This window comes from Centruroides sculpturatus, unplaced genomic scaffold, assembly GCF_000671375.1.
Source record: "Centruroides sculpturatus isolate CEXI.00-Female unplaced genomic scaffold, Cexi_2.0 scaffold315, whole genome shotgun sequence".
NCBI classification, from domain to species: domain Eukaryota; kingdom Metazoa; phylum Arthropoda; class Arachnida; order Scorpiones; family Buthidae; genus Centruroides; species Centruroides sculpturatus.
In genome coordinates, this window is record NW_019384544.1 from 343,357 (window position 1) to 370,261 (window position 26,905).

General features: G+C 29.1%; 1 protein-coding gene across 1 annotated transcript in view; it reads right to left on the reverse strand.

The window, feature by feature from the left end:
- LOC111623457 (gamma-tubulin complex component 6-like) overlaps positions 1-26,905 on the reverse strand; it is a 73,229-nt gene that overhangs the window by 11,095 nt on the left and 35,229 nt on the right. Inside the window, exons 13-23 of the mRNA XM_023366041.1 lie at positions 22,590-22,617; positions 21,898-22,036; positions 21,758-21,824; positions 13,272-13,426; positions 13,132-13,198; positions 11,364-11,473; positions 11,179-11,270; positions 8,358-8,500; positions 5,192-5,423; positions 4,946-5,120; positions 3,275-3,945 (exon numbers count right to left, since the gene is read on the reverse strand). Coding sequence (XP_023221809.1) covers positions 3,275-3,945; positions 4,946-5,120; positions 5,192-5,423; positions 8,358-8,500; positions 11,179-11,270; positions 11,364-11,473; positions 13,132-13,198; positions 13,272-13,426; positions 21,758-21,824; positions 21,898-22,036; positions 22,590-22,617 — 1,879 coding nt within the window. The remainder of the gene's footprint in view (positions 1-3,274; positions 3,946-4,945; positions 5,121-5,191; positions 5,424-8,357; positions 8,501-11,178; positions 11,271-11,363; positions 11,474-13,131; positions 13,199-13,271; positions 13,427-21,757; positions 21,825-21,897; positions 22,037-22,589; positions 22,618-26,905) is intronic.

A 26,905-nucleotide genomic window follows, 5' to 3' on the forward strand; every position in this document is an offset into this window, starting at 1 on the left:
CTAGACATCTTGATCAAGTTAAAGGGAAATGCTATCATCATAGGTATTTACAGAAAGCCGACATATAACGCAATATTCATACCATGGGCCTCCCGTGACCCAATAAGCTATAGATTAGCAGCATTTAGAGCTCTCATAAAATGAGCATATATTCATTACACCAATGTGCAAGATAGAATAAGAGAGCTAGAATACATCAAGGAGATGACTTGTCAGGTTGGGGTCAAGAGAAAAACGATAAAGCGAAAGATATACAAATGGAGAACAGAAGACATGGAAACAAGAAGAAATGATATCCAGAATGAATATGCTATCATTGAATACATGTCAACCTTCAGAAATGTCTACAGAGAAAATGTCTAACAAAAAAATTGTATTTAAAAGAAACCCCACAGTATATAGGATGCTAAGAAACAACAAAGAGGCCATTGACCCAACATGCATTCCTGGCATGTACAGAATACCTATAAAAGACAGCAGAAGGTGTAATGACTTATGCTACATAGGAGTCACTACTAGATCACTACAGAAGAGGATCAAAGAACATAGAAGTAACAAAAGGAGCATCTAATTATAGCATTAGTAACTTATGCCACAGTGGACCCAGATTCCGTAACAATAGAATGGAACCGAGCAGAAATGATCCAAAAGATGCAGGATAAGCAACAGATTAAATATGTGGAGGCATGACACATTCATAAGGCTACAGAGAGGGGGTAAGCAGTAAATTATAAAGAAAACACCACAGTTTCACCAGCCTGGAAAGTATTAATAAATAAAATCTAAAGTTGAATGCTGTAAGAGGATGCAAGTGTGAGAATATAAATATAAAAAGTATAATTTAGAACATTTCTAGGCATAGTTATTTCACTATGGGTAATAGACGTTTTATATGTTTATTGATTTTGCCACGTATTGTGCAATATAGTGTAATACGTAAAACTAACTGACATGTGCATTTTTAAAAAATTCATATTATTCCAAAAATAGAAGCTTATAAAAACCATTTTTAAAATATGGACAATTTTGTTCTTTTTGTGAAATTTTAAGTTTTATGTATTTTCCTGAAGAAGGTCAATCAAAAGGACCAAAAACATTAGATGATTAGTAAATGTTAGTTACTGCATATTTAATGGTTACATGTTTGTTATCAAAATATACAAGCAGAAACTATAGAAATTATGCTTGAATGCTAATAATTTTTAGAGTTTGGTATTATGGAGGTGTTACAATTTGGAAAAAATTGTAGACCTATAAATTCCCACTGTGATCCATCTGTCTGTCCTTCCTTAATCTCAAGAATAGTTAGATATATGAAAGTTGAGACTAGATTATTATGATTATTAAATTATTATTGTTTGTGACAAGACATTTTAAATGTGCACATTTTATATGAAATAAGATATCTTAAACAGAAATAAATCAACAGAATATTTAGAAAATTTACTATAAATATGCATAATATTTCACTTAAAGTTCACTTTTTTTTTTTTTACTCTGCCCTGTTGGGCCCCTAAGATGACCATTTTCATGGATTTGGCCAGGCCCACAATGGAGCCAAGTGATGAAAAACAGAACTCAACTTATCTGGGGTAAACCGCCCACAAAAAAGTTCCCGGGAGTTGCTCATCCCAGACTCAATTTTGGGTCCCAGAGCAGTGGGCCAACACCTTAAGTGCCTCGGTCATCTTGCCATCAAGTTTCCGACTTTGAAATTGCCTCAAAAATTTTCAAATTTTTGCTTTTTTACTTCTATCTGCTATTTCTTTTAAATATTTATAAAATAAATGAACATGACATGAGTACTCATATTTTGCAGTGTTGCCCAAATTATGAAAATTATTTGATTATATTCTGAATTGGCATGTAATTTCTTTTTATAATTTGGACTATTTTCAACTTTCTGCACTGCAAAATCTCAAATCAACTTAAAAATTCTGCTGTGTGAGCTGTAACATCAGTACTGTAAATATGACAACAAAACTAAGCCAGTTGTATTTAGACTAAACCACTGGTTGTATTTTATTTTTAATAATTTGTGAAGATAAAATACAATTAATAATCATGTTTTATTTCCTTACATCTTTACTATTAATGCTTCAAAGACTGACAATTTCTGTTTAATGCAGTTAAAATATATGAACTTTGGATCATTCTCGCCATGTTTTAGTTTGAGTATTGAGTCTGAGTAAAGTGAAAAGATTTGATAACAACTCAGAACTGAAAAATCCTACTACCTATTCTACAGAAATATGTTATATCTAATTTTCTGAAGTCCTTGCCATTTTAAGGTGTTCATATTTTGTACTTATGTTTTATTTTTAATTTATGTTAATAATCTGTTATATGCAGTGTTTTTTCCTCCCTCTACTTTGTACATTAAATTTAATTTCCCATGATGCTCATAATGTAGTTTTTAGTATTAATTGTTTTTATTCTTATTTTGGAATGCTTCTGTTTTTGAATTCAAAATGTATCTTGTTGATATGAAAGTGTATTTCACTTTCTAGAGAAAAATAAATTTGTATTTGGTAGTTACATAAAACATTTCTAGAACCAGAACAAAATCAAACAACTTAACAACTAATGCTAACTTTCAGCCATATGTACAAATTTAAGAACAAAATATCAATATATATACTACTGTATGCTGTATAAAGAATATGTGTAATGATAGTCATTTCATTTCCCAAGAATGATTCTACACAGAATCTAAAGATGATAGAAATCAGATGGATAATGTAGGCCATGCACTTTGGTCATCACAAGTTTTAACCAATCATAATGGAAGTTGAAGATGCTTTTTCTGATCACTGTTGTATAAAAAAAAATTTGCATCAGTCTCTCACAAAGCAGCATTCCCTACCAAGTTGGCACTCTCTAACTTGAACAATAATTGTACATGGCCATTAGTAGTGATTTACATGCAGAGAGGACATACCGTCTACTGTGGATTAGTTTTTTAGCATGTTATGTCCATTGCCATGTTCAAATGTCTGCCATGGTAAAATAACATAAAGACTACATATTAGAAAACAAAAATTAAAGTCAGTTTGTAAAAAAAAAACCCAATATACTGGTATCGATTACATCTCTAAAGACAATATTCAATGCTTTTGCTTTTGCTGAGAAAACAATGTAAGATATTGTGTTTAGTTAATATAAATACTATGAAAAGAAATAAAATCCATTATTTATACAGATATTATTATAAGTTTCTGTATTATTATTAATATATTAAGACACACCAAAAATTAATTAATTAATTAATTACCATTTTCTTTTTTTTCATTCTTTTCTGCTTGCTTTGTTGATTCATCTTGCATTGTCTTATTATAGATGATATTTTGGATTACAGAATCTGAAGAATGTCCATGAATGTTCTTTCCTCGAAATTTAAGAACAGCATTTGTAGTATTTTCCCGCAGAGCTGTTTTCCAGAAATCTGGATCACTTTTAGTATCAAAAGCATTTGTTTCTTTTGAAGATTGTACATGATTATTATTTGATAAATCTTCATCATAAGATTCATTATTATCTTTTAATAATTCCTTGGTTTGATTTTTTAATTCATTATTTGCTTTTTCTAATTTTACAGGACTGAAACAAGCAGGATTATTTATTTTATCCTCACAGTCTTTTGCTGAAGTTTCATTTGTATTCTGAATGTCATTGCTTTCATTACATACTTCATTTTCTACAGTTTTACTTAGACTTAATTCTTGATCTGAATTCAATTTAACTTTTGGAGAAATATCTGACTTTGAAGTTTCTACTTTATCCTTATTTTTTTCTGTTGATAAGCTTCTTTCCTGATTTTCTAATTTTAATAAATTATCAATTCTTTCAGGTTGCAATTTCCATCTCTTTGTACTCCATTCTGTTAAATTTTTCTTATATGTAGCATCATTTGTTAATTTTTGATTTTCTGGAATCATATCCTCCCTGAAAAAGAAAAATTAACAGTTAATACAAATACAATATAGGATCAACACAATTATATAATTTTACACATAATTTTAAAAATTTTAAATATTAATACCTATGATATATGGTATATTTAATATAATCTATGCCAAAATTCTGGTCAAACATTCTTTAACATCACTTAATCTTAAACAAGATGAAAACCAGTGTTTTGTGACTTTTTCGAATGTCTTTCCATAATAAACACAAAGTGTAAAATCTTTAATTAGCAAATATTTCCTATTAAAAATCAGTCTAAACTTGTTAAGTCTCAGTTGTACAATCAAACACCACATGAAAAAACTTAGCTGAGACAGTAAATATCCCATGGCATCACACTTTTGTAAACAATTCTACATTTCCTTTTCAAGTAATTTACATCCCGATTCCAAAGATAGTCACAGTACCATTGAAGAATATCTGGTAAGTTGTCGTCAGGTACTGATGCCTGCTGCCTTTCATATAATATTGAAAAACCTATTGTAATAAAGAAGTTTTTTATACCTATTACCCAATTTAATATTTTCTTCCTTAACTCCTTTTGATATATTAAATAAAGTTTGTTATAGATTACTTTTCTTAAATCATCTTATGATATCAATAATTGGTCCCAAAACTTTAAAATTCTTTTGACCAAATGTATTGCCAAGGGAACTTGGCCTAGTTTCAACTGAATATAGGATCCATGTTCTTATTGAACTAATCTGAAAAGCTTCCTTAAGTACAATATTTGGATGTCCTCAATTTCTTCCAAATAATTTATTCCTCATATTGGAAACAACTAAGAAACACTTAACATTAACGCTACTTAATATATTATTTTATGAATGAACCTGGATATCTCAGCTAGTGATATACTGTAAATATGTCTAGGTATAATTTTTGTATTACAAAAACCAAGTTCTCACAGTATCATAAAATCAAAAAATGGTATCTAAATGCTAAATTAAGTATAGAAAATAATAATGAAATACAAAACCTAGCAATTTCTGCTTGTTCATTTTCATTATTGTCAAGTAATCTTTCTTCCTTTTCTTTTAATTTCTCTTTTTCTAGAATTTGTCTTGCCTCTTTGTCTTCAATTTGACTTCGTATATCTCTCATTTGTTGTTGTTTCTTTTCTAGTTGTTCTTTTAGAAATTCCTCTTGACTTCCTATAAAAATATTTATTTATTATTTATTACATTAATTCGCATTTAAAAGTATGAAAATGTAATAGTAATACTTTTAATTTTTTCTGTATATTGTTTAATTCTTTGATGGCATTTGTTTAAAATCTTCAACCGATCTTGTTCTTTTAATGCAGCTATTTTTTGTTTTGTTTGTTTTTCTTCTTCAAATATCTTTATCATTTTCATTTTATATTCTTCACTTAACTTCTTGTTATGTTCAGCCATTTCGTTAGAAGTAGATAATATTAAAGTTGGAGCAAATTCTTGCGTATGACACATGTGATGCTAGTAAATTAAACAACAAAAATTTATTAATACTTTTTAACAAATAACTCTATTAAAAGCTATCACATATTATTAATAAAATGATTATATATACATATAAATCTTTTTTTTTCCAATAACACTTGATACTATTATTATAAAGCTTATACAGTAGCATCACTAGAAATGCAGGAGGGCACCAGCTGCACCAGGTGACACCAAAATAAATATAAAATTTTTATGCAGTGTTTCAGCTAAAATTTTATTATTATTATTATTATTATTTTAATATCCCTGTAGTTAGTTATAACAGAAAAATTACTTTTGTAAGCCCGACTTACATGTATCAATATAACTACAATGCTAAAACTCTGTGCTAATTTACTTTTTAAATCTAATGCATTATGATCAGAGCTGTCATTATTACCAAATTACAAAATATTTCATATTTTACAAATAAAATACAATTACTAAAATAAAAAAATATTAAAATTTAATGTAAATACATGTAGGCATGTGTATGATATTGAAATTTAAAGGTGTAAATTTAATTTTGCTAGTTGTAAATGTACTTTCATTTCAGGTGCCAAGTAAAAATTATGGCACTTGAAATGAAAGTAAAATGTTGTCTTGGGAGCTTCTCTTTGATAAAGATAAGCTAGGCGCTTCAAAGCGATACTGTAAGCATTTACTTTCCAGGCACAATCCCATGACTAACTACAAGTGTGTTCAGTGGATTTATTCACTCTGTCACTGGTAAGCCTTAAATTAATAAAAGCTATTTTCTGAAAGCATAGAGCATGTCGTGTGAGATATGCGTAATGTTTTGCTATGAAATGGCCTTTGCGGGTTAATATCATTTTGATATCTAAATTTACTGAAGAGTCCGTTTTCTAAGAAATTTATTTAGATACTAATTAATTAAAAAGTATTTTTCACATTTTATCAATAGTAAACTTCAAGATTGGAGTTGCCAGAGTCAAGAGAATTTTACCAACTCCAGCCAAAAACATCTGACTCTGATTCAGACTCCACAACACTGGTCAGGATGATATAATACATGTTTTAATATTTAAAATGACAAGTTGATTATTAGATTTATAGTTAAACTTCATTAAATGAATTGACACAAAAGGAATGTCCATTAAGAAGGGAAAAGTTTGAAAATCAGTTTAATGTGGATATTTTACCATGGAAAATTGTAAAAACTGAGTTATACATCAAAATTTATCCTATACACTTATGAATGAAAATCTGAACTACATGAGAGAATATTGTCCAAAGATAATCCAAATAAAGACTGATGCATGTATGATGATTGCTATATAAACTGGTCATTAAATCAAACATAAATCATTCCTAAATTTTTTCAAATTAACTTAACGTTTTTCTGAAAAACTGTTCAGATAAAATAATATAAAGACCTGTATGCTAGTTGAGTTTTTGATGGAGGACAAGGGTTTTGAGAGGTTTAGGAAAAAGAAAGTAGCAAAGTTAGTTGGAATATTTATGAATGAGTCCTGTAGTGACAAGAAATACTATAAGCAGAATAAAGAAATACTGATTGGTTTGCCAACTGCTAGTAGTATTGGTAGTGAGAATAATGAAGAGATGAGTAATGAAGAGAATGGAAGCTGGATTAGCTTTTATGCAGGATTTGTCAGTAAATTTTATGCCCTTGAAACTAACAGTCATATTGATATTTTTACCTTTGGGAAAAACACTAATGCAACAGTTAGTGTCAAGGGAAAATTTTGCCAATTTCCATTCCAACTAATTTGAAAATACCCAGCTTTGTTTGAGTTCCCAGATATGACAGTGCTATACTTTGACAATGGCAATGTATATTAGCAACCAATCAGATAATTGAAAGGTACTTAGCTTTCATTCATCACATTGTTTATTGTAATGACAAAAATAGAGTATGGAGAAATGTTTGAGGAAATATTAATCAAAGAACTCAGGAAAAGACTTTTTTTTGTATGCATTTGGATATTTTCTGTCTAATTCACCATTGTTAGGTTTATTCTCCATAAAGTTCTTCCTACAGTATAATACATATAAGTTCAACATATAACAAAAATATACCTTTTTTAATCTATTTTGTCAATTCATTTAATTTGTTTAAATTCTATACATATACAGTTTCTACATACTATCATAAATACCTTCAACAACAGAGTGGAAAAATGATAAGGAAAACATGATTATAATCATGTTTTCCTTATCATTTTTCAACACTTAAATTCCAATATATACAATCGCTACAGTGACAATAGGCAAAAACAACAAACATTAAAGGTTGTTGACATTCACTGTCACATTAATTTTATTGCCTGTGAGCATCAGCCTTAAAGAAAAGAAATGTTTCAGCCATTATATGTCTCCAGAAATCTGCTGGAATATAAGAAAACCACATTCAAAATCCTTCTAGGAAAAGTGATCTTGTTAAGTAGGTCAAAATGTTAAATATGAGAGAATGAACTGAATTTTCCAAAAGCAACAGAGAGCAGTTGGGATGTCTAATCAATTTTGTTGACATAATGTCAAAGATAGTGACAGAACTAGAAGCAAGACCTAAAGCTAAAAGGGAAGGAGAAAGAGCAGTGTTACATTATGTTGAGGAATGGAATAGTAAGAACATGTTGTACAAGTTGAAAACATGAGATGATAAGGCTTTGGTAGTGGTAGGAAATCCTATGCTCTTTGTACGAAAACTCTCCAAAATAAATCTTTACCAGCAGTATTCATTATTTTTCAAATGTTTTTGGCTATTTGTGCAGCTGTGATCAGAATAAAATAAATAAAATTTTTAAAAAATGTATGTCATGCATATCCACATATAACTGAACATACAATAAAATATATATTTTAAAATAATCTGTTAATATAACCTATAATTATTTGCATGTATTACTACATGCTTTCACTATTGTTAAAATATTTTCTAATTACCTGTGAACAGCATAATTTTAATAAATTAAGAGATTTTCCACAAATAAATATATGCTTTGCTATATCTGTCAAGAATAATGGAATGCTATCAGTTGAAGCATCTGGAACCTTCCAAATAAATCTCTTTGTCCAATACATTTCATCTGTAAAAATATTTAAAGAATAAAATTCAGTTATTTCCTTAATATTATACATAAAGTCTTCACTTTATATCATTATAGGTTCTTGAAAACTGTGACTTTATGCAAAACAACATATAAAGAAACCACTTTTACCGTAAGCTAATTGATATAAACAAGAGTTAAATTCCCATGACTTATTTCTGGTCACAAAAACATCATCAAACTCCTAAATAAAGATCCAAAATACAATTAATGGGTTGTATAGTAGGACAGATAAATCACTAATGCCGATCTCAGTGCTTTCTCCATCCTACGATCCAAAACACTTCTAATATTAAACACTGAAATAAATGTAAGATTTATATATATTTAAGAAAGATTAAAAAAAAGCAAGATAATTATTTACCCAGTTTTTGATAAATCAGTGAATGGTGCAATCTTAGTGGTGATGGATAGTGTAAAGGGAAAGGCTTAATCCTCATTATTGGTGATTGGTAAAGAAGTAACAAAGAATAACTATTTGCAAAGCAAACATTGTAAGGAGACTTACCAGCAAGCAGTTCAAAAAGAAATAATTGGCAATTCCAACAAACTACAGAGATTCTGTATAACTATAAAATGTCAGAAGTATACTAACAGAGAGTAAGTTTGTTTACAATTTACATTGAAGTGTAGAATTGGCATTTATCATGATAACTTAATAATTTGAGAAACTCAGTTTACAGGTGTTAATTAACAGTTTAAATAATAACAAACATTTTTGTCATGTATGAACTGTCTTCATAAGGCAAGATAAAACAAAAAATATTTAGAACTATAGAATATGTTTTTTAAAATATAGTCATATGCAAAGCAAAAGATAATTAATGACTTTTTACATAAAATTGGGAAAGAATTATAAAACAAAGACAAAATAAAACATTATAAGTATATATTAAAAACAGGAAAGGTAACTTTGGATTGATATAATTTTTAACCAATAGTATTCTATTACAATGCTAGTAAAATGTGAAATTATGTTAAGAATTTGTTTATGGTTAGCCAATGGTTTGGCAAACAAAATGTGGGCTGGTTAATGAGTTAAGTTTAGTAACTAGTAAGGTTTCCCCCATAAAAATTTGTTTTGGATTGGATAATTATTTTAACAGGGATAATCTTTCCAGTCTTGTAATATATACTTGGGAAGTTCCATCTCTATCTGCGTTTTATTAACAGAATTTTTCATGTTCTAGTATACAAACTATTAGTTGTCCAATTGTTGTCCCTGAATTATTGATGGAATGAGATCAGTATAGCAAATACTGTACATCTGCACACTCTAATAAAGTGAAAGGTGTTCTGTCCATGACTAATAACCTAACAATCATATTTTTTTAAACAAATAAACGAGTTTGCAGACAAATCATTTATGTAGGGATTGGCTGATGTATAGAATTGATATTCAAGTTTGGTATATAGGTAGAGAGAATGGGATCAAAGAAGATTGTATCTTACAATGTATGCAGTTAAATTTGCTAGTGTGATATATTGCTAACTGGCAATATTCAATGTATTTTTTAGTAAATCTAATGAGGATGTTAGAAGGTAAGCCATATGTATCAAAGCACAAATTGCATATGCTTGTACATCTGTGGTTGGAATGCATCACTAGGGATTAAATTAGGAGGGTCTTAAACTTATGATATATTCTGAAACTCAAATGACTTGCCTTATGGTTTTAATAATTTTGTGTAACTTCACACAAACACTCAGATGTAAAGCTCCCAAACAGAAACCTTTTAATCATGTCTTATACATATGTTATACAGAATGCAGAGCGTAAAGTTGTGACAGGATGATTTCTTCTATATTCCCCATAAATGGTTAAAAAGTCACATAGCTCTGCATTTGGGAATCACATGCTTGATTTGTTGTTTAATTCAATAGTATGCAATTTGCAAAGGAGTAAATACTGGGTAACATAAAAGGAACTTCTAATTTTGTATAACTTTTCTGTACTTAAATATGGTTTGGTTCAACAATGTTACCAGCTTGAGTAACATGTTGATATTGGATTGACTAAGCAATTAATTTTAATACAATATTAATTTACCTCATATCATAAATAGTCAATGCTTTAATAGAATTGACACCACAAGTATTACTTACAAAAGAGTGGCAGTATATTCACCACATACAACTTTGAATTGGTGTAGATTGAGGGCATATCGAAAACTGTTATGGCACTATCATATGGTTTTTATTTGTTTAGAGATACCAAGTAGAGGTACTTTTTCTCTTTCATGATTGTCATTTGAACGCCTTCATTGCATTATGTGACCAGTTTCTCTGTATTTTGCTCCAGCTCTATACTGTAGCCTACCTTACCATATCATCCATCATAATTTTAATGATATAGCCTTTATATAAAATAATTTAAACAATTTTATGAACAACATATATAGAATACATTTTATATGTTATGTATAAAATATTTGTATTACAAAGTTGATAATTATGTTTAACTTTTTCGTAATACTGAAATATTATTATATATGTGCTCTGAATACTTCAAAATTTACATTTAGATAAAATTATATATTAAAAATAAATGTTTTAAACCAAGATAAATTTGATTTCAGTGATTAAATTTTTATGATAATAATATGCAATGTTTTGATCAATCACATGTATTATGTATAAAAAAAAAATACACATACCTCGAGTATTTATATACATATCATTAACTTCAATATGAAATTCATTATATGGATCATTACAAACACCTTCAAACATCCATTGAGTTAAATATCTGAAAAAAATTCATTATTTTCTTATTTGTTACAATCATATAACATTATTTATTTTATTAATCACAATATATTTAATGCTTTATTTACATTACCTTAAGTAAGGTGTGCATGCAGATTTAAGAAGAAATACCACCACAACACCATGTTCTTGCCCCCAAGATTCATAAGCATGTTGATAAAGATATGATAATAAATCTAGTCCCTAAAAAATAGGAACAAGTCTTTAGCATTCATTTCTAAACATTCAAGTAAAACTCAAATAACAAAGTTTGTACTTTAAAAAATTTATTAAAAATTTTAAAATTTTACAAAAACATTGGCCAAATTTTGTAAAAAAACTGCAGTTGAGTATGATTATAACATACCCTGTTTATAACATATGATTTTATATCCATCATAGAGTTTTATGCATCTTTACCTTGGATACAGCATACTTTTTACTTATAACATACTNGCATAAAAAGAGACCTTACAGTACTTGCAAAAACAATAAATACTACATAGGAGAAACCAAAAGAAAGTTAAAGGTCAGACTAAAGGAACACATAGCTGATCTAAAATACCACAGAATAAATTTCGTCTTTCACGACCACTGTACTTTGAACAATTGTAACATAGACAAAGATAATGTAGGAATCCTTCATAAAGAAAAAGAAACATATAGTAGGAAGTTTAAGGAAAGTATAGAGATCATTAGAGGTGAAAAATGCATAAATAAAAACTCCAGTATAAAAATAAACGAAAATTGGCTTGGCATATTATAAATGAAAATAGGCAATAATTCTGTGTAAAATAAGAAAAATCGGCTAAAAACGTTATAATCAAAATTAAGTAAAAATTAAAATCTCTTCAACGTGTGTTCAGTCACAAGGTGGCCTGTTTACCACATCCATTATGTAAATGAACATGGTCATACACATCAGAAAATAAAAAATGTTATATAGGTGTAAAAAACAAGTAACAATCTGTTTGTACAATAAAAACTACTCCAAATTGATGTAAAATGAAAATCTAAGTATGTTGTTGTAAATTTATAGTAAATTATAGTATTGTTATTGAAATAAAATTAATGCGATAATTAATGTATAATTCCCCATTAGATAACAAGTGTTGAAAATGGTGAGAGTCGAACGTGAAAAATGGTTTTAAGTTTACAAAGATCTGTGATTTGAAGGTATGTTTTATACAGCATAACCTTTTTATTTATATATTGTAATTTGTAACCAGTATGTATTTGTGTTTTAGTTGACTAAAGAGGGTCACGAATAACCCAAAACGTGTACAAACATTAAGTACATATATTTTAAAATCAACGAAATAAAAATTAATGATGAGATTATGTCCAAGTGAATACACTATATAGTTGATGTTCAAGTTGCAAAAAAGTTACCAATCAATTCATTTTTGAAGGACAAAATATCTCCATATTGGGCATTGACTGAATGTTGGGATATATTTTTTGTAACAAATTTATATTTTCAGTTACGTTAGCATAAAAGTACAAATTTTCACATCTTTTTCACAACTTTTTAAAATTGCTTTTTTTTAACTTTTTCACATCATTATGAATGACTTTTATTGACAAATTTATGTTTTTTGCCAGAATCATTTTTTATTTTACTTGGTAAAATTTATAGTTAGCTTTCTTTCTCTTTGATGGGTCTCAACTAGTTATTTCCACAATTGATTTTTCTACATTATTAATAGTGTAGTTTTCACACCTGCTAACAGTAATGTGTTTTACATTCATGTGTTCGAACAAATAAATATACATCAAGTGCATTCTACTTGTAAAATCTTATTAAAAATACATTTTATGAACCAAAATAAATATCTTAAAATTAAAATTTTTTAACTAACCTGAGGAAAAAAGATTTGTGAATTAACATTAGATGAGCTTGAACATTTGCACAGTTTTGCAATATAGCTGAAATACAGTTTGAAATTTATAAAAATTATCAAAAAAATTACATTAGTATAAATTTATATAATCTTTGTACCTTAACTGTCTGAAGAGTTTTCCAAAAGTTTGATCTAATTGTAATACAGTAAAGTCATATTGTGATAAATAAAGTACCATAGCTTGATAATAATGAAGATATTGTTGTAATCCTCCTTTAAAAGCCTGCATTACTAAACCTACAAAACAAAATACCTAATTCATTATACACATAACATTTTACTATTGTATTGATTTCTTAATTATTTTTTCCTGCATTAACTTTTATTCATTCTGAACAAGAATAAATTCCTTTATATAAAAATTTAAAATAATTTATTTTTTTAAATACTGTGCAATAAAACAATATTTATTTATATATTTATTATATATAAACAAAATAAATAAATATAGATATGTAGAAGTACTTTAAAGATAATATGTTTGTAAATATAATTTACAACAAAACACTTGTATATAGTGGTAACAAAAACTATACAAACAACAAACAATAAAAATGTATGAAATAGCTATAATAATGTGCATAGACAAAATACTATTTACAACAAAATATGTTAAACTGCTTTAAGCATATTAGTGAGTTATAAAAAAGTCAAGGATTACATCCAAATTTGGTCTATGATCCAACATCCCTAGTAAATTCACATCACTCCCAAAATGCTGCATATGAACATTATTGAACTCATAGCATTCTATCAATAGTTGTTTAATGCTCAAAGCACAGTCACATACCTTGACACTGATTTAAGATATATGGAACCTAAATCAATGACTAATATATATNACAACACACATTATCTAACTAGGCTGCAATTTGAAAAAATTGTACACCTATAAATTCCTACAGTCTGTCCACTGTCTTTCCTTAATCTCAAGAACAGAGTTAGATAGAAGAAAGATGAGAGCAGATATAGAAAACTTGGAAGCAAAAGGTCCCTATTAACTATACATGAACTTCTGATGCAAACCAGAAATCATGTTATTTCAATTCAAAAATTTTTCCCTGAAAGATATTAGATAGACAACTGGCACGACTATATTGTTAAAGAAAAAGTATGATGTACAGGGGCAAGCAACTACTAATTTGAGGTGGAGAGCATATATTTTAAATTAAAAAATATGATTAAAAATTGCAGCAAAGCATTGCAACAATGTCACAATAAATAATTGCTCATTCAATATATGTCTATTTAAACAATTATTAGATTGGATATTGTAACTATTATATACAGACTAATCACACACCACAAAAATCTTTATTAACTACTTCAAATCCTGGTATATATTTTGGCCTTTACAGTGGCTTCATTAGCCAATCTGTGATTTTTCTTAACAACTTAAGGACAATGTATATCTAGCTAATATATTTCCTAAAAAAAGAAAAACTTTCTCTCCAGTTTATCAACACTTTTCTGCAAAAATTGTAAGAATGCAGTCTGGGAATGGAGAAGAGCAAATTTCGAGTGAACCAGCAGAACAAATGAACTTTTATATATTAAAACTAAAAAAGAAATTAATGTTCAGGAAGGTGTTCATCTTTTGCTTAAACTATTATTTCAGGCAGATACATTCCTCTTTCTATGGATAATTAATGTAAAACACTATTTCTTGAAAGTGACATTAGTTAAGTGTTCACTAATGCAATTAATACATTTGTTCAGCTTGGTCAGAAAAAAAAACTTACTGCAACATCTCTTGGAATCTCCTAAGTGCATTCACAANTGCCAGTAATTGTTATAAAACTTAAAAACCAACTATATAGTGTATTCACTTGGACGCAAGGCTAATCTCATCGTTAATTTTTATTTAGTTGAATGAATCTTAAATGAAGGAAATAATCGTATACCAAAATTAAATATACAGCTCAAAACCCAAAAAGTAGGAGAAAAGGTGTTTGCCCAATTGTAGATTTTAAGTACTCAATGCTATATAACCTAGAAAAATTCCTAAAACAGCAACTTAAGCAATATCAAAACTCACAATTCGGAATTAAAAATACAGATGAACTTACAGACGACCTAAACCAAATCAGTATAAAAGAAGACTCTAGAATAGCTAGCCTTGACATTGTCGATATGTATCCATCAATAACATGGGACTTAATAGAAAATAAACTAAAAAAAAATCTAGAAGTTAAAAAATAAATAATAAATTTAATAGAATTTACATATAGAAGCAATTACTTTGAAGTCAATGGTGATTATTATACACAGACAAACAGAATAAGCATGGGATCGGTAACAGGACTAAAATTGGCTGAACTAATCATGATAGATATAGATAATAGTATCAGTAGCATACAAGGTGTAAAATCTATAAAAGATACATTGATGATATTCTAATAATATATAATAAAATGGAAATCAAGATAGAAGAGATCAGAAAACAAATTAATAACATACACAAAGCAATAAAATTTCAAATAGAAGTGGAAGACTTAACCAGTCAAGAAATTAACTACTTGGATATAACAATAAAAAGATTAAAACAAGGTTTGGAATTTAGAACATTCAAGAAGCCCTGTTCAGGCAGAATAACAATAAAATATCGATCTAACATGCCATTACATATCGAATATAATACACTTAAAATGAAATATTTTAAGGTAAAAAATAGAACAAGTCAAGAGACGTATATAACTAAAGACCTGGCTGAATTAAAAAAGAAGTTTCTCTTAGCAGGTTATCCGCAACAGCTACTGAATAAATGGAAACTTAAATTAAATAATCCAAAAATAACACATAATAATAAACAAAAGAATAATGTAAAGTATACTGTTTTTCCATACATCAAAGGTTTATATGAAGAAATCGAACAAATAAACTTTAAGCTTGCACCATTGTACCAAAAGATGTCTGCTAGCTTAAAATGTCTCAACCCTTTGAAAAAATAAGCACCAACTGAAATTAGAAACGTAGTATACAAAATTCCTTATACTGTAAGGTCTCGTTTTATGCAGTGGATACGTTCTACAGAAAAGCGCATATAAAAAATTCGCATAAAAAAATACTTTACTTGCCTTGAAAAAGTAGGGATACGTTCCGTAATTTTCTAAAATCGCATAAAACCAAAACAACGAGTTAAAATTAACTTAAAACCGCATAAAAAAGTTTGCAGAAATTAAAAGAAATAGGCTGATTAATAAATTACTTCGAATGTCTGAAAGAAATTCATATAAAAGCTTAAAATAAACTTGTATTTAAACTTAATTCAGTTTATTTTATTGAAAAGTAATACAAGGGGAATCCCCGAATTGCAAAAGCTCACTCTAAAAACAAATCACTGACATCTGGATGTGAAGAGTTAATTAATTTGAAAATTTTTTTTTCAATTTTTGGAATGTTTTTTGTCTCCAAATTTTAAAAATACACGGCCAGCTAGTGTTCACCCTACTTTAAACCCTTGTCCTCCCGCGACGTCTGAGAATGCCCCGGGAAATCCAACTCCAGCTGTGTTCAAGGTCATCCAGATGTATAAACAATGACTCATCGGTGTTAAATTTCACAGAAGGGCGAGACAAAGGAAGTTAAACTTTGAAGCTTTTTCTTCAAAATTAACGCATTTCTTTCGTTTTTTTCAGTTTTAAGTATTTTTTATGTTTAATTACATTTACATCAAAAATTGCTAGGAACTAAAGCGATTAAGGTAGATCTAGCTGTCCTTTACATCCATAAACGTTATATGTCAGTTGATCAAATGGAGTGAGCTTTGAGCGTTCCACGATTTTTGGCGACTGTCTATATGCGGGCTTCCTAAACAAGCCTATATGTATGTTTGTCCAAGAAATTTTTGGACGAAATACAAACCGCACAACTTCAAAATCGCATAAAAATAATCTGCATAAAAAGAGACCTTACAGTACTTGCAAAAACAATAAATACTACATAGGAGAAACCAAAAGAAAGTTAAAGGTCAGACTAAAGGAACACATAGCTGATCTAAAATACCACAGAATAAATTTCGTCTTTCACGACCACTGTACTTTGAACAATTGTAACATAGACAAAGATAATGTAGGAATCCTTCATAAAGAAAAAGAAACATATAGTAGGAAGTTTAAGGAAAGTATAGAGATCATTAGAGGTGAAAAATGCATAAATAAAAACTCCAGTATAAAAATAAACGAAAATTGGCTTGGCATATTATAAATGAAAATAGGCAATAATTCTGTGTAAAATAAGAAAAATCGGCTAAAAACGTTATAATCAAAATTAAGTAAAAATTAAAATCTCTTCAACGTGTGTTCAGTCACAAGGTGGCCTGTTTACCACATCCATTATGTAAATGAACATGGTCATACACATCAGAAAATAAAAAATGTTATATAGGTGTAAAAAACAAGTAACAATCTGTTTGTACAATAAAAACTACTCCAAATTGATGTAAAATGAAAATCTAAGTATGTTGTTGTAAATTTATAGTAAATTATAGTATTGTTATTGAAATAAAATTAATGCGATAATTAATGTATAATTCCCCATTAGATAACAAGTGTTGAAAATGGTGAGAGTCGAACGTGAAAAATGGTTTTAAGTTTACAAAGATCTGTGATTTGAAGGTATGTTTTATACAGCATAACCTTTTTATTTATATATTGTAATTTGTAACCAGTATGTATTTGTGTTTTAGTTGACTAAAGAGGGTCACGAATAACCCAAAACGTGTACAAACATTAAGTACATATATTTTAAAATCAACGAAATAAAAATTAATGATGAGATTATGTCCAAGTGAATACACTATATAGTTGGTGTTCAAGTTGCAAAAAAGTTACCAATCAATTCATTTTTGAAGGACAAAATATCTCCATATTGGGCATTGACTGAATGTTGGGATATATTTTTTGTAACAAATTTATATTTTCGGTTACGTTAGCATAAAAGTACAAATTTTCACATCTTTTTCACAACTTTTTAAAATTGCTTTTTTTTCACTTTTTCACATCATTATGAATGACTTTTATTGACAAATTTATGTTTTTTGCCAGAATCATTTTTTATTTTACTTGGTAAAATTTATAGTTAGCTTTCTTTCTCTTTGATGGGTCTCAACTAGTTATTTCCACAATTGATTTTTCTACATTATTAATAGTGTGTATGGCACTTTTCAGAATTGCATTTGCTACTTTTGTCTTGATTAAATCTCTTTTTCTACGAGCTTCTTAGAATGTTTCCATTCTTTCTTTCATTAAATTCTGCCATCTTAACTTCAGGGCTTGAAGTTAGATGGATCTGGAATTTTTGAGAATATTGATGCTCCTAACAAGGCTTCTTCGTCCTCTTTTCATTTTCCTGCTTCCTTTCGCTTCATAATTCTTTCCTTATAAAGCTTGTGCTGATTATGTAGATTCTTGGCTGACTGCAGAACCTTCCTGTGAGAACTTTCCAGGTTTCCATTGAGTCTGTCCGTAAAGGATAAAGTGGTTCTTAATCCATTAATGCTTTTTATACTGAGGCTTACTTTGTCTGGGCAAAATATCCTTTTGTCATTGCTAAATCCTCTTTCGACATCTGCACTGTAAGGAGTTAAACACATATTTTTATCAGCCTGCAGTGTTCATTATGTTGAACACTTAAACCCAGTAATGGTCAATAGTGTATAGTGTATAGTTTAGTAGTACCTTGTAATCGGCAATTGCTTCAGGTTTAAGGAACCTTCATGTAAAGTTAAGAATTAGAGATGATATTTCATCATATAAAATATGAATAAGGGAGTTCTTGCTCTTGTATTAACTTTGTCATTCTAGTAAACTTTTTCATTACAAATGTAGGAATAGTGATAGAAATAGAAATAATAATAATATTCCAGCATTCATAACCGTCTTCAAATTATGGATAAAACAATAATGTTCTAGAGCAATGTTTCTCAACGGAGGGCGATATTACCCCCATATGGGCGTTTTTCCCATGTTGAGGGGGCGATTAGTAACAATTTATATTTTATATTGGGGGCAAAAAACAATTTTCTGGGCGATATAGTAAAACATTATATTAAGAATAATTAGATATTTTATTCGTTATATCGTACAATAATTAAACAAATAACATTATACTAGTCACTAGTCTACTCAATGCAGTACGAATTTGGCGTTAGCCTTGGCCCTCGGCATCGGAATTTTGAAGTGAAGGGGGCGATACTATGTTGAAGGGGGCGACGATTCGTTAGAGGTTGAGAAACACTGTTCTAGAGTCTGTAACTGTTTTTAGTCCTCTTCATGCCTTCTCCAACTATTGTCCCCTTACTTGTCTTCCTCTCTCGTTCTCCCCGTCTCCTATGCAACCCCTCATTTATTTTCTTAACAGTTTAGGAATTTTACTCATCTAACCCCCACACAAATCACAGAAAGCTCATCTCTACTTCTAACAGTTCATTTTGTAGGATTATATTATCCATATCTTTCTATTTCTTATGTAGCTTAAACAAAAATTGAACAATCATACACTCAGGGAGACAGCATAAATAGTTAATGAAAGGATGAATGAGTTATTTATCCAAATTCATCATGCTGATATTTTACTTGTCCTAATTGCTAAATAATTTAGATATTTTAATTTATTGAGCATAGATTTTTATGGCCAAGCATTTCAGAAGTAAATAGTAAATTTTCTAAAAGCTATTAGTGAAAACACTCCTGTAACATATGACATTCAACTAATCCAACAGAAAGAGTTAAATGTCTTGAATATTATGGGTAATAATGCAACTGTTTTATATAATGCAAATATCTTTTACTAATTACATTGTTAAAATATCTGGCTTAAGTTTAATGAAAATTCGAAAATAAAATATCAGATTATATATTTTCTGACCAATAATTTAACAAATAACGATAAAATATTTTGTTGTTAAATTCACCTATCAACATTAATATTGCCATGTGCTTTAAAATTTTCAATAAGCAAAAACCTAAGTGAACCATGGCTGCTGAACTGATTTATTACAGTTAAACTAAATCGCACTGTAAAATACTGTACAATCTATAGAATCAAGCAATAACCAACATATATGATCTGTAGTACAATGGTAAAAATGCATGAAATGAAAATAGTATTTTATAATATAGAATTATGAATAATAAGTATCATAATATAACACTATATAGAGTCTACATTTCAATATCCAATTTAGCTAAATATCTGTTTTCATTAATCTCATGTTTGTGAAATCCGAATAGCCCTGGGTCTAAATGATAATTTAAAATTAAAGCTTAAATTTTGTAGAAAAATATTCTTTCGTTTTGGTGAGAAAATAATGGTTTTCTACCGTGGGAAAGCAGCTAACAGAGCCACTTCCTTTGACGGTAGAAGAAGCATCCTTTGTTTTTCCCTTATCTGTTACAAAATCTCACCACCATGAGAACTGACGACCCCTCATTTATTCCCCTTTTCATCCGTTCACGTGGGTGAACGGATGAAAAGGGTAATAAATGTTGATTTGTCGCTGAAATAAGAACAGTATGTTGATTGGTCGCTGATTAAGAGATATAGTCGAAATTTAGCAGAATTCAAGGAGTTCGTCAATAGATCCCAGATGAGGAAGACGAAATCCATACAAGCTCCAGAAGACCAACGCCCATAGTCGTATCCTATCGAGTTAATATGGAGTTAGAAACATAGAAGATAAATTTTAACATTGCGCCTATCAAGCCCTCCCCTTTGATAGAAGTTGAGAACTTAGAAATGAAGTATATTCGACGAAAGGAAGATAAAGTCAACTAAGACAGGTTGTATGTTTATTAATGAATGCTGAGCTCTCTCTCTCAACATTGTATAAGTTAAGTGAGGCCGTTACTCTCTCGGCACGTCTAATTGGATTTATTTGCTGTAGACCTTCGTTTATCTCTGAATATCTAACCATTATTTTTCTTTTGTATAATCAAGTTTATTTTTAGTTATTAAATTTTCTTTATTTTTGTTAAAGAAATGTCTCGTGTTGACTCTCTGAATCAAATCTACGGCATAATCACACACGTGTTTATCCGCGTAACGAGAAGTAGATAAACTGGTGTCAATCCTGACGTAGATCTGAATCTCGCGATTTGGATCGATTACAAAAGCCCTCCTGGTCAAAATCTTGACATAGGATCAGATCAAAAGATCCAAAACTAAGAGAACAGATTTCACTTAATCTACGGCATAATCACACACGTGTTTATCCGCGTAACGAGAAGTAGATAAACTGGTGTCAATCCTGACGTAGATCTGAATCTCGCGATTTGGATTGATTACAAAAGCCCTCCTGGTCAAAATCTTGACATAGGATCGGATCAAAAGATCCAAAACTAAGAGAACAGATTTCACTTAATCTGCGCCGAATAAGTGGTACCAACATCCTAATAGATAGATTGTACCCCCGGCTGATCTCACATGTTTTTCACGTTTTCACACCTGCTAACAGTAATGTGTTTTACATTCATGTGTTCGAACAAATAAATATACATCAAGTGCATTCTACTTGTAAAATCTTATTAAAAATACATTTTATGAACCAAAATAAATATCTTAAAATTAAAATTTTTTAACTAACCTGAGGAAAAAAGATTTGTGAATTAACATTAGATGAGCTTGAACATTTGCACAGTTTTGCAATATAGCTGAAATACAGTTTGAAATTTATAAAAATTATCAAAAAAATTACATTAGTATAAATTTATATAATCTTTGTACCTTAACTGTCTGAAGAGTTTTCCAAAAGTTTGATCTAATTGTAATACAGTAAAGTCATATTGTGATAAATAAAGTACCATAGCTTGATAATAATGAAGATATTGTTGTAATCCTCCTTTAAAAGCCTGCATTACTAAACCTACAAAACAAAATACCTAATTCATTATACACATAACATTTTACTATTGTATTGATTTCTTAATTATTTTTTCCTGCATTAACTTTTATTCATTCTGAACAAGAATAAATTCCTTTATATAAAAATTTAAAATAATTTATTTTTTTAAATACTGTGCAATAAAACAATATTTATTTATATATTTATTATATATAAACAAAATAAATAAATATAGATATGTAGAAGTACTTTAAAGATAATATGTTTGTAAATATAATTTACAACAAAACACTTGTATATAGTGGTAACAAAAACTATACAAACAACAAACAATAAAAATGTATGAAATAGCTATAATAATGTGCATAGACAAAATACTATTTACAACAAAATATGTTAAACTGCTTTAAGCATATTAGTGAGTTATAAAAAAGTCAAGGATTACATCCAAATTTGGTCTATGATCCAACATCCCTAGTAAATTCACATCACTCCCAAAATGCTGCATATGAACATTATTGAACTCATAGCATTCTATCAATAGTTGTTTAATGCTCAAAGCACAGTCACATACCTTGACACTGATTTAAGATATATGGAACCTAAATCAATGACTAATATATATTTTAAGAATAGTTAAAATCAGTTTGGTTTGTGATTTGGTAACCACAGAACAGCCACGTTATTATTTGCAATTCATTTACTCCATCAGAAATGACTAAATTGCAAATGGTGGCTTATGGCCATTTCAAATTGGTTTTTAACCATTCTTAAATATGTCAGTCAACTAAGATTTGAGCCACCTTGTATTTATCACTAATTATAAATATTTAAAATCAATATTAGAAATATTTAGTAAATAACATATTGACAGTTGTAAACAGAATTTCAAAATGACAAAGATTTTAAAATATATAATTATGATCTGCAGTTTACAGCATGAAATCAACACAGAAATATTGCAAATGATAGTAATGTAAAAATATCATTGAAATACTTATAATTTTAATAATATAATAAAGACACAAAACTCCATTCTTTTAAAAAATGAATAAACAAGCCAATATATAAACTGTATTTAAAACTATTGTTTTAATAATTTTGTTGAATTAATCAATGCATCTTTAATAGTGGGCAAAGTTGAAGGAATGCTAATGTTTTCGATCCATCGATGGGCTATCTTTGTGTTGTATACGGATGGACAAAAGTGAAGTGCCAGCTCTAGTTAGAAAGAAAAATGGGATAGAGAAAATAATCTAGAGAAGATGTACTATGAAATCAGCAGCTGAAAAAAACTGAGAAGCGATTGTCAGGCAGGAAAGAGGAACTACCTTGTTCCTGCTGTTTGAACAGACAGCAGGAACAAGGTAGTTCCTATAAATTTTACACTTCTACAATGTTGGCATAAGAGGAAAGAGACACTTCCAAAGAGTATGACCTTGTATCAATGTACAGCACTTCAGTACTGAGTTGTGCAAAAAAAGACAAAACTGCAGCATAGCCTTCTCTTTTAATATTGTCTTTATATAAGATAATATGTATTGTGTTCAAAAATTCCATTAAACTCTATATTGCACATATTTCCAATATTATAAATATATTGCTTATTTACAGAAATCAAAAACTTTTCATTTCAGAATTATTTTAAGCTTTCTTCAAGTCATCCTCAATTATTGCAAATTAGAGCAGGTGGTACTGAGTTTAATAGAATTTTTAAAAACACAACAACACACATTATCTAACTAGGCTGCAATTTGAAAAAATTGTACACCTATAAATTCCTACAGTCTGTCCACTGTCTTTCCTTAATCTCAAGAACAGAGTTAGATAGAAGAAAGATGAGAGCAGATATAGAAAACTTGGAAGCAAAAGGTCCCTATTAACTATACATGAACTTCTGATGCAAACCAGAAATCATGTTATTTCAATTCAAAAATTTTTCCCTGAAAGATATTAGATAGACAACTGGCACGACTATATTGTTAAAGAAAAAGTATGATGTACAGGGGCAAGCAACTACTAATTTGAGGTGGAGAGCATATATTTTAAATTAAAAAATATGATTAAAAATTGCAGCAAAGCATTGCAACAATGTCACAATAAATAATTGCTCATTCAATATATGTCTATTTAAACAATTATTAGATTGGATATTGTAACTATTATATACAGACTAATCACACACCACAAAAATCTTTATTAACTACTTCAAATCCTGGTATATATTTTGGCCTTTACAGTGGCTTCATTAGCCAATCTGTGATTTTTCTTAACAACTTAAGGACAATGTATATCTAGCTAATATATTTCCTAAAAAAAGAAAAACTTTCTCTCCAGTTTATCAACACTTTTCTGCAAAAATTGTAAGAATGCAGTCTGGAAATGGAGAAGAGCAAATTTCGAGTGAACCAGCAGAACAAATGAACTTTTATATATTAAAACTAAAAAAGAAATTAATGTTCAGGAAGGTGTTCATCTTTTGCTTAAACTATTATTTCAGGCAGATACATTCCTCTTTCTATGGATAATTAATGTAAAACACTATTTCTTGAAAGTGACATTAGTTAAGTGTTCACTAATGCAATTAATACATTTGTTCAGCTTGGTCAGAAAAAAAAACTTACTGCAACATCTCTTGGAATCTCCTAAGTGCATTCACAAATTCAATCTTTTCAATCATTGATACTGGCCAAATATTGCTTATAAACTTTTTATTTCATATATCAGCCCAGAAATGAAAGTTCTGTTTGTTCACAAATCCAGACATATGGAAGTGGGCTTCATCTGACATCAGTAACCTATTTACAGTGTATTCACAATTCTCAGTAACTACAAAAGCTCACAAAACTAAAGTCGCAGTCTTTTATCCCATTCACTAAGCTCTGGGCAACTTGGATCTTGTACAGACGGTAATGAAGATTGTGCAAATGCCATCTGCCATACCAAGTGCAATAGCTTGCCTGTGAGCTGCCTGTGCAAAACTATGCCAAATAACATTTTTCATGATGTACTTACTGAACAGAGACATCATGAAAACTTGCTATCTTTTATACTTTTTTCTTGATGCCATTTTGACAACCAGAGTAACAGAGAGTACAACTAGGGTGATCATGTTGCCCAAACTGGAGTCAAAAACTGCACTGTGTAGCTGTAATAAGACTCTGTCTTATAATGTCTTTGTAAACATCTCAACTGCCACAATGTATTGTTACACTGACCAACAGTCCATCTCAACTGAATTCAAAAGCACAGTGAAAGTAATAGTGGCTAGCATTATAGCTACACCTTTGAATTATAGCTCTTAGGTAACTTGAGAATTAAATTTTAAAAACTTACTGCATCCTGTATAAGTAACAAGAATACTTGGCACATACTTAGCATTACAACAATGTTTGAAAATTGTTCAACAGATGCAGAATTTCATTCATTTATAGCATAATTATATATTACATAAACACAAGAGAGTTCAAGAGAGTNGATAATGTAGGAATCCTTCATAAAGAAAAAGAAACATATAGTAGGAAGTTTAAGGAAAGTATAGAGATCATTAGAGGTGAAAAATGCATAAATAAAAACTCCAGTATAAAAATAAACGAAAATTGGCTTGGCATATTATAAATGAAAATAGGCAATAATTCTGTGTAAAATAAGAAAAATCGGCTAAAAACGTTATAATCAAAATTAAGTAAAAATTAAAATCTCTTCAACGTGTGTTCAGTCACAAGGTGGCCTGTTTACCACATCCATTATGTAAATGAACATGGTCATACACATCAGAAAATAAAAAATGTTATATAGGTGTAAAAAACAAGTAACAATCTGTTTGTACAATAAAAACTACTCCAAATTGATGTAAAATGAAAATCTAAGTATGTTGTTGTAAATTTATAGTAAATTATAGTATTGTTATTGAAATAAAATTAATGCGATAATTAATGTATAATTCCCCATTAGATAACAAGTGTTGAAAATGGTGAGAGTCGAACGTGAAAAATGGTTTTAAGTTTACAAAGATCTGTGATTTGAAGGTATGTTTTATACAGCATAACCTTTTTATTTATATATTGTAATTTGTAACCAGTATGTATTTGTGTTTTAGTTGACTAAAGAGGGTCACGAATAACCCAAAACGTGTACAAACATTAAGTACATATATTTTAAAATCAACGAAATAAAAATTAATGATGAGATTATGTCCAAGTGAATACACTATATAGTTGGTGTTCAAGTTGCAAAAAAGTTACCAATCAATTCATTTTTGAAGGACAAAATATCTCCATATTGGGCATTGACTGAATGTTGGGATATATTTTTTGTAACAAATTTATATTTTCGGTTACGTTAGCATAAAAGTACAAATTTTCACATCTTTTTCACAACTTTTTAAAATTGCTTTTTTTTAACTTTTTCACATCATTATGAATGACTTTTATTGACAAATTTATGTTTTTTGCCAGAATCATTTTTTATTTTACTTGGTAAAATTTATAGTTAGCTTTCTTTCTCTTTGATGGGTCTCAACTAGTTATTTCCACAATTGATTTTTCTACATTATTAATAGTGTCTATGGCACTTTTCAGAATTGCATTTGCTACTTTTGTCTTGATTAAATCTCTTTTTCTACGAGCTTCTTAGAATGTTTCCATTCTTTCTTTCTCATTGCTATATAATCTAGAAAAATTCCTAAAACAGCAACTTAAGCAATATCAAAACTCACAATTCGGAATTAAAAATACAGATGAACTTACAGACGACCTAAACCAAATCAGTATAAAAGAAGACTCTAGAATAGCTAGCCTTGACATTGTCGATATGNTATGGCACTTTTCAGAATTGCATTTGCTACTTTTGTCTTGATTAAATCTCTTTTTCTACGAGCTTCTTAGAATG